At 47.8% G+C, this 12,896-nt stretch overlaps 1 protein-coding gene across 1 annotated transcript in view; it reads right to left on the bottom strand.

Moving 5' to 3' along the window:
• The window catches only part of LOC110522685 (anoctamin-1-like), a 269,945-nt gene that overhangs the window by 17,942 nt on the left and 239,107 nt on the right, over positions 1 to 12,896 (bottom strand). The window contains exons 22-25 of the mRNA XM_036968555.1: positions 12,695 to 12,847; positions 4,731 to 4,783; positions 4,174 to 4,352; positions 3,702 to 3,807 (exon numbers count right to left, since the gene is read on the bottom strand). Of these exons, the coding sequence (XP_036824450.1) occupies positions 3,702 to 3,807; positions 4,174 to 4,352; positions 4,731 to 4,783; positions 12,695 to 12,847 (491 nt within the window). The remainder of the gene's footprint in view (positions 1 to 3,701; positions 3,808 to 4,173; positions 4,353 to 4,730; positions 4,784 to 12,694; positions 12,848 to 12,896) is intronic.

Below are 12,896 nucleotides of genomic sequence, written 5' to 3'. Positions count from 1 at the left end.
AATGAATCTACACCTTGTTCTCCCCGAGTAGTGAATCTACACCCTGTTCTCCCCGAGTAGTGAATCTACACCCTGTTCTCCCCGAGTAGTGAATCTACACCATGTTCTCCCCGAGTAGTGAATCTACACCATGTTCTCCCCGAGTAGTGAATCTACACCCTGTTCTCCCCGAGTAGTGAATCTACACCATGTTCTCCCCGAGTAGTGAATCTACACCCTGTTCTCCCCGAGTAGTGAATCTACACCTTGTTCTCCCCGAGTAGTGAATCTACACCATGTTCTCCCCGAGTAGTGAATCTACACCCTGTTCTCCCCGAGTAGTGAATCTACACCATGTTCTCCCCGAGTAGTGAATCTACACCATGTTCTCCCCGAGTAGTGAATCTACACCATGTTCTCCCCGAGTAGTGAATCTACACCCTGTTCTCCCCGAGTAGTGAATCTACACCCTGTTCTCCCCGAGTAGTGAATCTACACCATGTTCTCCACGAGTAGTGAATCTACACCCTGTTCTCCCCGAGTAGTGAATCTACACCCTGTTCTCCCCGAGTAGTGAATCTACACCCTGTTCTCCCCGAGTAGTGAATCTACACCCTGTTCTCCCCGAGTAGTGAATCTACACCCTGTTCTCCCCGAGTAATGAATCTACACCCTGTTCTCCCCGAGTAATGAATCTACACCTTGTTCTCCCGAGTAATGAATCTACACCTTGTTCTCCCCGAGTAGTGAATCTACACCCTGTTCTCCCCGAGTAGTGAATCTACACCCTGTTCTCCCCGAGTAGTGAATCTACACCCTGTTCTCCCCGAGTAGTGAATCTACACCCTGTTCTCCCCGAGTAGTGAATCTACACCCTGTTCTCCCCGAGTAGTGAATCTACACCCTGTTCTCCCCGAGTAGTGAATCTACACCCTGTTCTCTCCGAGTAGTGAATCTACACCCTGTTCTCTCCGAGTAGTGAATCTACACCCTGTTCTCCCCGAGTAGTGAATCTACACCCTGTTCTCCCCGAGTAATGAATCTACACCCTGTTCTCCCCGAGTAGTGAATCTACACCCTGTTCTCCCCGAGTAGTGAATCTACACCTTGTTCTCCCCGAGTAGTGAATCTACACCTTGTTCTCCCCGAGTAATGAATCTACACCCTGTTCTCCCCGAGTAATGAATCTACACCCTGTTCTCCCCGAGTAGTGAATCTACACCCTGTTCTCCCCGAATAGTGAATCTACACCCTGTTCTCCCCGAGTAGTGAATCTACACCCTGTTCTCCCCGAATAGTGAATCTACACCATGTTCTCCCCGAGTAGTGAATCTACACCCTGTTCTCCCCGAGTAGTGAATCTACACCCTGTTCTCCCCGAGTAGTGAATCTACACCCTGTTCTCCCCGAGTAGTGAATCTACACCTTGTTCTCCCCGAGTAGTGAATCTATACACTGTTCTCCCCGAGTAGTGAATCTACACCCTGTTCTCCCCGAGTAGTGAATCTACACCTTGTTCTCCCCGAGTAGTGAATCTACACCATGTTCTCCCCGAGTAGTGAATCTATACACTGTTCTCCCCGAGTAATGAATCTACACCTTGTTCTCCCCGAGTAATGAATCTACACCTTGTTCTCCCCGAGTAGTGAATCGACACCCTGTTCTCCCCGAGTAGTGAATCTACACCCTGTTCTCCCCGAGTAGTGAATCTACACCCTGTTCTCCCCGAGTAATGAATCTACACCTTGTTCTCCCCGAGTAGTGAATCTACACCCTGTTCTCCCCGAGTAGTGAATCTACACCCTGTTCTGCCCGAGTAGTGAATCTACACCTTGTTCTCCCCGAGTAGTGAATCTACACCATGTTCTCCCCGAGTAGTGAATCTATACACTGTTCTCCCCGAGTAATGAATCTACACCTTGTTCTCCCCGAGTAGTGAATCTACACCCTGTTCTCCCCGAGTAGTGAATCTACACCCTGTTCTCCCCGAGTAGTGAATCTACACCATGTTCTCCCCGAGTAGTGAATCTACACCATGTTCTCCCCGAGTAGTGAATCTACACCCTGTTCTCCCCGAGTAGTGAATCTACACCTTGTTCTCCCCGAGTAGTGAATCTACACCATGTTCTCCCCGAGTAGTGAATCTACACCCTGTTCTCCCCGAGTAGTGAATCTACACCATGTTCTCCCCGAGTAGTGAATCTACACCATGTTCTCCCCGAGTAGTGAATCTACACCATGTTCTCCCCGAGTAGTGAATCTACACCCTGTTCTCCCCGAGTAGTGAATCTACACCATGTTCTCCCCGAGTAGTTAATCTACACCCTGTTCTCCCCGAGTAGTGAATCTACACCATGTTCTCCCCGAGTAGTGAATCTACACCTTGTTCTCCCCGAGTAGTGAATCTACACCATGTTCTCCCCGAGTAGTGAATCTACACCTTGTTCTCCCCGAGTAGTGAATCTACACCTTGTTCTCCCCGAGTAATGAATCTACATCCTGTTCTCCCCGAGTAGTGAATCTACACCTTGTTCTCCCCGAGTAGTGAATCTACACCCTGTTCTCCCCGAGTAGTGAATCTACACCCTGTTCTCCCCGAGTAGTGAATCTACACCTTGTTCTCCCCGAGTAGTGAATCTACACCCTGTTCTCCCCGAGTAATGAATCTACATCCTGTTCTCCCCGAGTAGTGAATCTACACCTTGTTCTCCCCGAGTAGTGAATCTACACCCTGTTCTCCCCGAGTAGTGAATCTACACCCTGTTCTCCCCGAGTAGTGAATCTACACCCTGTTCTCCCCGAGTAGTGAATCTACACCCTGTTCTCTCCGAGTAGTGAATCTACACCCTGTTCTCTCCGAGTAGTGAATCTACACCCTGTTCTCCCCGAGTAGTGAATCTACACCATGTTCTCCCCGAGTAGTGAATCTACACCCTGTTCTCCCCGAGTAGTGAATCTACACCATGTTCTCCCCGAGTAGTGAATCTACACCATGTTCTCCCCGAGTAGTGAATCTACAGCCTGTTCTCCCCGAGTAGTGAATCTACACCATGTTCTCCCCGAGTAGTGAATCTACACCCTGTTCTCCCCGAGTAGTGAATCTACACCATGTTCTCCCCGAGTAGTGAATCTACACCCTGTTCTCCCCGAGTAATGAATCTACACCCTGTTCTCCCCGAGTAGTGAATCTACACCCTGTTCTCCCCGAGTAGTGAATCTACACCATGTTCTCCCCGAGTAGTGAATCTACACCTTGTTCTCCCCGAGTAGTGAATCTACACCATGTTCTCCCCGAGTAGTGAATCTACACCTTGTTCTCCCCGAGTAGTGAATCTACACCATGTTCTCCCCGAGTAGTGAATCTACACCATGTTCTCCCCGAGTAGTGAATCTACACCCTGTTCTCCCCGAGTAATGAATCTACACCCTGTTCTCCCCGAGTAGTGAATCTACACCCTGTTCTCCCCGAGTAGTGAATCTACACCCTGTTCTCCCCGAGTATTCATTACAAAAGGTTTTACATTATGATACAACAGGTTATTTAACAGAAAGGTTCTACATCATCACCACTTTCAGGTTACAGGCTTTGGATTGATGATGAAGTCAGGGATTGGGCTCAGAAGACAGGGCTGGATTGATACTGAGGTCAGGGGTTAGGGTCAGGGGTTAGGGTCAAGGGTTAGGGTCAAGGGTTAGGGTCAGGGGTTAGCAGTGGTCTGTACCTGAAAGAAGATGACAAAGGCCAATCGAGCTGCCAGGACAGACCAGTACTGTTTAGAGAAGGAGTAGGGCTGAGCTCCCCAAGGTGGATCCCTGTAGTCTTTATATCTGAGAGACAAAGGTCAGGGCTAGAGGTTAGAAGCAGTAGGGATGAGCTCCCCAAGGTGGATCCCTGTAGTCTTTACATCTGAGAGACAGAGACATTACAGTTCAGGGTTAGAGAACAGCATTAGAGGTCAGGGTTAGAGAACAGCATTAGAGGTCAGGGTTAGAGAACAGCATTAGAGGTCAGGGTTAGAGAACAGCAATAGAGGTCAGGGTTAGAGGACAGCATTAGAGGTCAGGGAACAGCATTAGAGGTCAGGGTTAGAGAACAGCATTAGAGGTCAGGGTTAGAGAACAGCATTAGAGGTCAGGGTTAGAGAACAGCATTAGAGGTCAGGATTAGAGAACAGCATTAGAGGTTATAGTTACCTGCATATGGTGACTCCAGTAAATAGTGTAGAGGAGGGGGAGGAATCAGCCTCAAAGTTGGACACGTTAAAGTAGGACAGGGAGTGTTCTGTGAATCCGTGCATGCTGCCAGTCTGACTGTACATGTACTGGTACACCGTCCGAGGAATGAAGTCAGAGGTGAACGAGATCACAAAGGCCTGAAGAAGAGAGCAACAAACAGACTGACAAGCTGAATACCAGGTCTCTCTCTCTCTCTCTAAAATTATTTATTGGCATGAGAAATATATGGTGGAACAAATTCAACAGACAATAAACAAGGGAAACATCAGTAAACATTACAATCACAAAGGTTTTAATAAGAAATAGACATTTACAATCTCTCCGTCACACACACACACACACACACACACACACACACACACACACACACACACACACACACACAAAGTGAAGGATATCGCATCAAAATAATGAATTATCTACAAAAAACACACACACACACACGTGCACACACACGCGCACACACGTGCACACACACACACACACACACACGCAGACACACACACGAGACTTACATTTGTAATGACAGAAAACTTGCTGATACCAATGAGAATGTTGAACCAAATACCTGGAGAGATGAGAGGGAGAGGAGGAGAGGAGGAGAGAAGGAGAGAAGGAGAGGAGGAGAGAAGGAGAGGAGGAGAGGGAGGATAGAAGGAGAGGAGGAGAGGAGGAGGGGAGGAGAGGAGGAGAGTGACAGAGACCGAAGGAGAGGAGGAATGTGACAGAGACCGAAGGAGAGGAGGAGAGTGACAGACACCAAAGGAGAGGAGGAATGTGACAGAGACCAAAGGAGAGGAGGAATGTGACAGACACCAAAGGAGAGGAGGAATGTGACAGACACCAAAGGAGAGGAGGAATGTGACAGAGACCAAAGGAGAGGAGGAATGTGACAGAGACCAAAGGAGAGGAGGAATGTGACAGAGACCGAAGGAGAGGAGAAATGTGACAGAGAAAGTGGAGGAGGAGAAATGTGACAGAGACCGAAGGAGAGGAGGAATGTGACAGAGAAAGAGAGAGAAGGAATGTGACAGAGAAAGAGAAGGAATGTGACAGAGACCGAAGGAGAGGAAGAATGTGACAGAGAAGGAGAGGAGGAATGTGACAGAGAAAGAGAAGGAATGTGACAGAGAAAGAGAAGGAATGTGACAGAGAAGGAGAGGAGGAATGTGACAGAGAAAGAGAAGGAATGTGACAGAGAAAGAGGAGGAATGTGACAGAGAAGGAGAGAGAAGGAATGTGACAGAGAAGGAGAGGAGGAATGTGATAGAGAGGGAGAGGAGGAATGTGACAGAGAGGGAGAGGAGGAATGTGACAGAAGGAGAGGAAGAATGTGACAGAGAAGGAGAGGAGGAATGTGACAGAGAAGGAGAGGAGGAATGAATGTGACAGAGAAGGAGAGGAAGCATGTGACAGAGAAGGAGAGGAGGAATGTGACAGAGAAGGAGAGGAGGAATGTGACAGAGAAGGAGAGGAAGAATGTGACAGAGAAGGAGAGGAGGAATGTGACAGAGAAGGAGAGGAGGAATGTGACAGAGAAGGAGAGGAGGAATGTGACAGAGAAGGAGAGGAGGAATGTGACAGAGAAGGAGAGGAAGAATGTGACAGAGAAGGAGAGGAAGAATGTGACAGAGAAGGAGAGGAGGAATGTGACAGAGAAGGAGAGGAAGAATGTAACAGAGAAGGAGAGGAGGAATGTGACAGAGAAGGAGAGGAGGAATGTGACAGAGAAGGAGAGGAGGAATGTGACAGAGAAGGAGAGGAAGAATTTGACAGAAAAAGAGAATGAGAGGGGGAATGTGACAGAGACCGAAGGAGAGGAGGAATGTGACAGAGAGGGAGAGGAGGAATGTGACAGAGAAGGAGAGGAAGAATGTGACAGAGACCGAAGGAGAGGAAGAATGTGACAGAGAGGGAGAGGAGGAATGTGACAGAGAAGGAGAGGAAGAATGTGACAGAGAATGAGAGGGGGAATATGACAGAGAGGGAGAGGAGGAATGAATGTGACAGAGAAGGAGAGGAAGAATGTGACAGAGAATGAGAGGGGGAATATGACAGAGAGGGAGAGGAGGAATGAATGTGACAGAGAAGGAGAGGAGGAATGTGACAGAGACCGAAGGAGAGGAAGAATGTGACAGAGAGGGAGAGGAGGAATGTGACAGAGAAGGAGAGGAGGAATGTGATAGAGAGGGAGAGGAGGAATGTGACAGAGAGGGAGAGGAGGAATGTGACAGAAGGAGAGGAAGAATGTGACAGAGAAGGAGAGGAGGAATGTGACAGAGAAGGAGAGGAGGAATGAATGTGACAGAGAAGGAGAGGAAGCATGTGACAGAGAAGGAGAGGAGGAATGTGACAGAGAAGGAGAGGAGGAATGTGACAGAGAAGGAGAGGAAGAATGTGACAGAGAAGGAGAGGAGGAATGTGACAGAGAAGGAGAGGAGGAATGTGACAGAGAAGGAGAGGAGGAATGTGACAGAGAAGGAGAGGAGGAATGTGACAGAGAAGGAGAGGAAGAATGTGACAGAGAAGGAGAGGAAGAATGTGACAGAGAAGGAGAGGAGGAATGTGACAGAGAAGGAGAGGAAGAATGTAACAGAGAAGGAGAGGAGGAATGTGACAGAGAAGGAGAGGAGGAATGTGACAGAGAAGGAGAGGAGGAATGTGACAGAGAAGGAGAGGAAGAATTTGACAGAAAAAGAGAATGAGAGGGGGAATGTGACAGAGACCGAAGGAGAGGAGGAATGTGACAGAGAGGGAGAGGAGGAATGTGACAGAGAAGGAGAGGAAGAATGTGACAGAGACCGAAGGAGAGGAAGAATGTGACAGAGAGGGAGAGGAGGAATGTGACAGAGAAGGAGAGGAAGAATGTGACAGAGAATGAGAGGGGGAATATGACAGAGAGGGAGAGGAGGAATGAATGTGACAGAGAAGGAGAGGAAGAATGTGACAGAGAATGAGAGGGGGAATATGACAGAGAGGGAGAGGAGGAATGAATGTGACAGAGAAGGAGAGGAGGAATGTGACAGAGACCGAAGGAGAGGAAGAATGTGACAGAGAGGGAGAGGAGGAATGTGACAGAGAAGGAGAGGAAGAATGTGACAGAGAATGAGAGGGGGAATATGACAGAGAGGGAGAGGAGGAATGAATGTGACAGAGAAGGAGAGGAAGAATGTGACAGAGAAGGAGAGGAGGAATGTGACAGAGAAGGAGAGGAGGAATGAATGTGACAGAGAAGGAGAGGAAGCATGTGACAGAGAAGGAGAGGAGGAATGTGACAGAGAAGGAGAGGAGGAATGTGACAGAGAAGGAGAGGAAGAATGTGACAGAGAAGGAGAGGAGGAATGTGACAGAGAAGGAGAGGAGGAATGTGACAGAGAAGGAGAGGAGGAATGTGACAGAGAAGGAGAGGAGGAATGTGACAGAGAAGGAGAGGAAGAATGTGACAGAGAAGGAGAGGAAGAATGTGACAGAGAAGGAGAGGAGGAATGTGACAGAGAAGGAGAGGAAGAATGTAACAGAGAAGGAGAGGAGGAATGTGACAGAGAAGGAGAGGAGGAATGTGACAGAGAAGGAGAGGAGGAATGTGACAGAGAAGGAGAGGAAGAATTTGACAGAAAAAGAGAATGAGAGGGGGAATGTGACAGAGACCGAAGGAGAGGAGGAATGTGACAGAGAGGGAGAGGAGGAATGTGACAGAGAAGGAGAGGAAGAATGTGACAGAGACCGAAGGAGAGGAAGAATGTGACAGAGAGGGAGAGGAGGAATGTGACAGAGAAGGAGAGGAAGAATGTGACAGAGAATGAGAGGGGGAATATGACAGAGAGGGAGAGGAGGAATGAATGTGACAGAGAAGGAGAGGAAGAATGTGACAGAGAATGAGAGGGGGAATATGACAGAGAGGGAGAGGAGGAATGAATGTGACAGAGAAGGAGAGGAGGAATGTGACAGAGACCGAAGGAGAGGAAGAATGTGACAGAGAGGGAGAGGAGGAATGTGACAGAGAAGGAGAGGAAGAATGTGACAGAGAATGAGAGGGGGAATATGACAGAGAGGGAGAGGAGGAATGAATGTGACAGAGAAGGAGAGGAAGAATGTGACAGAGAAGGAGAGGAAGAATGTGACAGAGAAGGAGAGGAGGAATGTGACAGAGAAGGAGAGGAAGAATGTGACAGAGAAGGAGAGGATGAATGTGACAGAGAAGGAGTGGAAGAATGTGACAGAGAAGGAGAGGAGGAATGTGACAGAGAAGGAGAGGAGGAATGAATGTGACAGAGAAGGAAAGGAAGAATGTGACAGAGAAGGAGAGGATGAATGTGACAGAGAAGGAGAGGAAGAATGTGACAGAGAAGGAGAGGATGAATGTGACAGAGAAGGAGTGGAGGAATGTGACAGAGAAGGAGAGGAAGAATGTAACAGAGAAGGAGAGGAGGAATGTGACAGAGAAAGAGAAGGAATGTGACAGAGAAAGAGGAGGAATGTGACAGAGAAGGAGAGAGAAGGAATGTGACAGAGAAGGAGAGGAGGAATGTGATAGAGAGGGAGAGGAGGAATGTGACAGAGAGGGAGAGGAGGAATGTGACAGAAGGAGAGGAAGAATGTGACAGAGAAGGAGAGGAGGAATGTGACAGAGAAGGAGAGGAGGAATGAATGTGACAGAGAAGGAGAGGAAGCATGTGACAGAGAAGGAGGAATGTGACAGAGAAGGAGAGGAGGAATGTGACAGAGAAGGAGAGGAAGAATGTGACAGAGAAGGAGAGGAGGAATGTGACAGAGAAGGAGAGGAAGAATGTGACAGAGAATGAGAGGGGGAATATGACAGAGAGGGAGAGGAGGAATGAATGTGACAGAGAAGGAGAGGAAGAATGTGACAGAGAAGGAGAGGAAGAATGTGACAGAGAAGGAGAGGAGGAATGTGACAGAGAAGGAGAGGAAGAATGTGACAGAGAAGGAGAGGATGAATGTGACAGAGAAGGAGTGGAAGAATGTGACAGAGAAGGAGAGGAGGAATGTGACAGAGAAGGAGAGGAGGAATGAATGTGACAGAGAAGGAAAGGAAGAATGTGACAGAGAAGGAGAGGATGAATGTGACAGAGAAGGAGAGGAAGAATGTGACAGAGAAGGAGAGGATGAATGTGACAGAGAAGGAGTGGAGGAATGTGACAGAGAAGGAGAGGAAGAATGTAACAGAGAAGGAGAGGAGGAATGTGACAGAGAAAGAGAAGGAATGTGACAGAGAAAGAGGAGGAATGTGACAGAGAAGGAGAGAGAAGGAATGTGACAGAGAAGGAGAGGAGGAATGTGATAGAGAGGGAGAGGAGGAATGTGACAGAGAGGGAGAGGAGGAATGTGACAGAAGGAGAGGAAGAATGTGACAGAGAAGGAGAGGAGGAATGTGACAGAGAAGGAGAGGAGGAATGAATGTGACAGAGAAGGAGAGGAAGCATGTGACAGAGAAGGAGAGGAGGAATGTGACAGAGAAGGAGAGGAGGAATGTGACAGAGAAGGAGAGGAAGAATGTGACAGAGAAGGAGAGGAGGAATGTGACAGAGAAGGAGAGGAGGAATGTGACAGAGAAGGAGAGGAGGAATGTGACAGAGAAGGAGAGGAGGAATGTGACAGAGAAGGAGAGGAAGAATGTGACAGAGAAGGAGAGGAAGAATGTGACAGAGAAGGAGAGGAGGAATGTGACAGAGAAGGAGAGGAAGAATGTAACAGAGAAGGAGAGGAGGAATGTGACAGAGAAGGAGAGGAGGAATGTGACAGAGAAGGAGAGGAGGAATGTGACAGAGAAGGAGAGGAAGAATTTGACAGAAAAAGAGAATGAGAGGGGGAATGTGACAGAGACCGAAGGAGAGGAGGAATGTGACAGAGAGGGAGAGGAGGAATGTGACAGAGAAGGAGAGGAAGAATGTGACAGAGACCGAAGGAGAGGAAGAATGTGACAGAGAGGGAGAGGAGGAATGTGACAGAGAAGGAGAGGAAGAATGTGACAGAGAATGAGAGGGGGAATATGACAGAGAGGGAGAGGAGGAATGAATGTGACAGAGAAGGAGAGGAAGAATGTGACAGAGAATGAGAGGGGGAATATGACAGAGAGGGAGAGGAGGAATGAATGTGACAGAGAAGGAGAGGAGGAATGTGACAGAGACCGAAGGAGAGGAAGAATGTGACAGAGAGGGAGAGGAGGAATGTGACAGAGAAGGAGAGGAAGAATGTGACAGAGAATGAGAGGGGGAATATGACAGAGAGGGAGAGGAGGAATTAATGTGACAGAGAAGGAGAGGAAGAATGTGACAGAGAAGGAGAGGAAGAATGTGACAGAGAAGGAGAGGAGGAATGTGACAGAGAAGGAGAGGAAGAATGTGACAGAGAAGGAGAGGATGAATGTGACAGAGAAGGAGTGGAAGAATGTGACAGAGAAGGAGAGGAGGAATGTGACAGAGAAGGAGAGGAGGAATGAATGTGACAGAGAAGGAAAGGAAGAATGTGACAGAGAAGGAGAGGATGAATGTGACAGAGAAGGAGAGGAAGAATGTGACAGAGAAGGAGAGGATGAATGTGACAGAGAAGGAGTGGAAGAATGTGACAGAGAAGGAGAGGAGGAATGTGACAGAGAAGGAGAGGAGGAATGAATGTGACAGAGAAGGAGAGGAAGAATGTGACAGAGAAGGAGAGGAAGAATGTGACAGAGAAGGAGAGGAGGAATGTGACAGAGACCGAAGGAGAGGGGGAATATGACAGAGACCGAAGGAGAGGAGGAATGTGACAGAGACCAAAGGAGAGGAGAAATGTGACAGAGAAAGAGGAGGAGGAGAAATGTGACAGAGACCGAAGGAGAGGAGGAATGTGACAGAGAAGGAGAGGAATAATGTGACAGAGAAGGAGAGGATGAATGTGACAGAGAAGGAGTGGAAGAATGTGACAGAGAAGGAGAGGAGGAATGTGACAGAGAAGGAGAGGAGGAATGAATGTGACAGAGAAGGAGAGGAAGAATGTGACAGAGAAGGAGAGGAAGAATTTGACAGAAAAAGAGAATGAGAGGGGGAATGTGACAGAGACCGAAGGAGAGGAGGAATGTGACAGAGACCGAAGGAGAGGAAGAATGTGACAGAGAAGGAGAGGAGGAATGTGACAGAGAAGGAGAGGAAGAATGTGACAGAGAATGAGAGGGGGAATGTGACAGAGACCGAAGGAGAGGAGGAATGTGACAGAGACCAAAGGAGAGGAGAAATGTGACAGAGAAAGAGGAGGAGGAGGAATGTGACAGAGAAAGAGAGAGAAGGAATGTGACAGAGAAAGAGAAGGAATGTGACAGAGAAATAGAAGGAATGTGAGAGAAATAGAAGGAATGTGACAGAGAAAGAAAGAGAATGAATGTGACAGAGAAAGAGAGAGAAGGAATGTGATAGAGACCGAAGGAGAGGAGGAATGTGACAGAGAAATAGAAGGAATGTGACAGAGAAAGAGAGAGAAGGAATGTGACAGAGAAAGAGAAGGAATGTGACAGAGAAAGAGAGAGAAGGAATGTGATAGAGACCGAAGGAGAGGAGGAATGTGACAGAGAAAGAGAAGGAATGTGACAGAGAAAGAGAAGGAATGTGACAGAGAAAGAGAGAGAAGGAATGTGACAGAGAAAGAGAGAGAAGGAATGTGACAGAGAAAGAGAAGGAATGTGACAGAGAAAGAAAGAGAAGGAATGTGACAGAGAAAGAGAAGGAATGTGACAGAGAAAGAGAGAGAAGGAATGTGACAGAGAAAGAGAAGGAATTTGACAGAGAAAGAGAGAGAAGGAATGTGACAGAGAAAGAGAGAGAAGGAATGTGACAGAGAAAGAGAGAGAAGGAATGTGACAGAGAAAGAGAGAGAAGGAATGTGACAGAGAAAGAGAGAGAAGGAATGTGATAGAGAAAGAGAGAGAAGGAATGTGACAGAGAAGGAGAGGAGGAATTTGACAGAGAAGGAGAGGAGGAATTTGACAGAGAAGGAGAGGAGGAATGTGACAGAGAGGGAGAGGAGGAATGTGACAGAGAGGGAGAGGGGGAATGTGACAGAGAAGGAGAGGAAGAATGTGACAGAGAAGGAGAGGAAGAATTTGACAGAAAAAGAGAATGAGAGGGGGAATGTGACAGAGACAGAAAGAGAGGGGTAATGTGACAGAGAAAGAGAGGAGAGGGGTAATGTGACAGAGAAAGAGAGAAGGAATGTGACAGAGAAGGAGAGGAGGAATGTGACAGAGAAGGAGAGGAGGAATGTGACAGAGAAATAGAATAAGAAGAGGAATGTGAAGGAGAGAGAAGGAGAGGAGGAATGTGACAGAAAAGGAGAGGGGGAATGTGACAGAGAAGGAGAGGAGGAATGTGAGATTGTGTTACAGTTCGAAGTTGTTTGATTGTGGTTCATGTATGGTTACGTCATGATTGTCTTGCAGTTGACTGTGAGGTGGCTGAGGTGGCTGAGGTGGCTGTGTTGTGGTCAGTACCTATGTCTTTGCAGCGCACAGCATCTGGGCGACGGATCTCTGTGGTGAACTTGGCAGCGTCGAGGCGGATCTCAATCACGTTGTTGAGCAGAGCAAAGAGAGGAGCCAGAGGGAACGATGCCACGAAGATGGTGACAAACCCATACTGGATTACTGCACACACACATACACACTGTTTGTTAATTGTTCACTTTCCATGTAC

The sequence above is a fragment of the Oncorhynchus mykiss genome, chromosome 30, assembly GCF_013265735.2.
Source record: "Oncorhynchus mykiss isolate Arlee chromosome 30, USDA_OmykA_1.1, whole genome shotgun sequence".
Classification (NCBI taxonomy): Eukaryota; Metazoa; Chordata; class Actinopteri; order Salmoniformes; family Salmonidae; genus Oncorhynchus; species Oncorhynchus mykiss.
The sequence above is the reverse complement of the archived record's forward strand: the minus strand, read 5'-3'. Positions and strand labels throughout refer to the sequence as shown.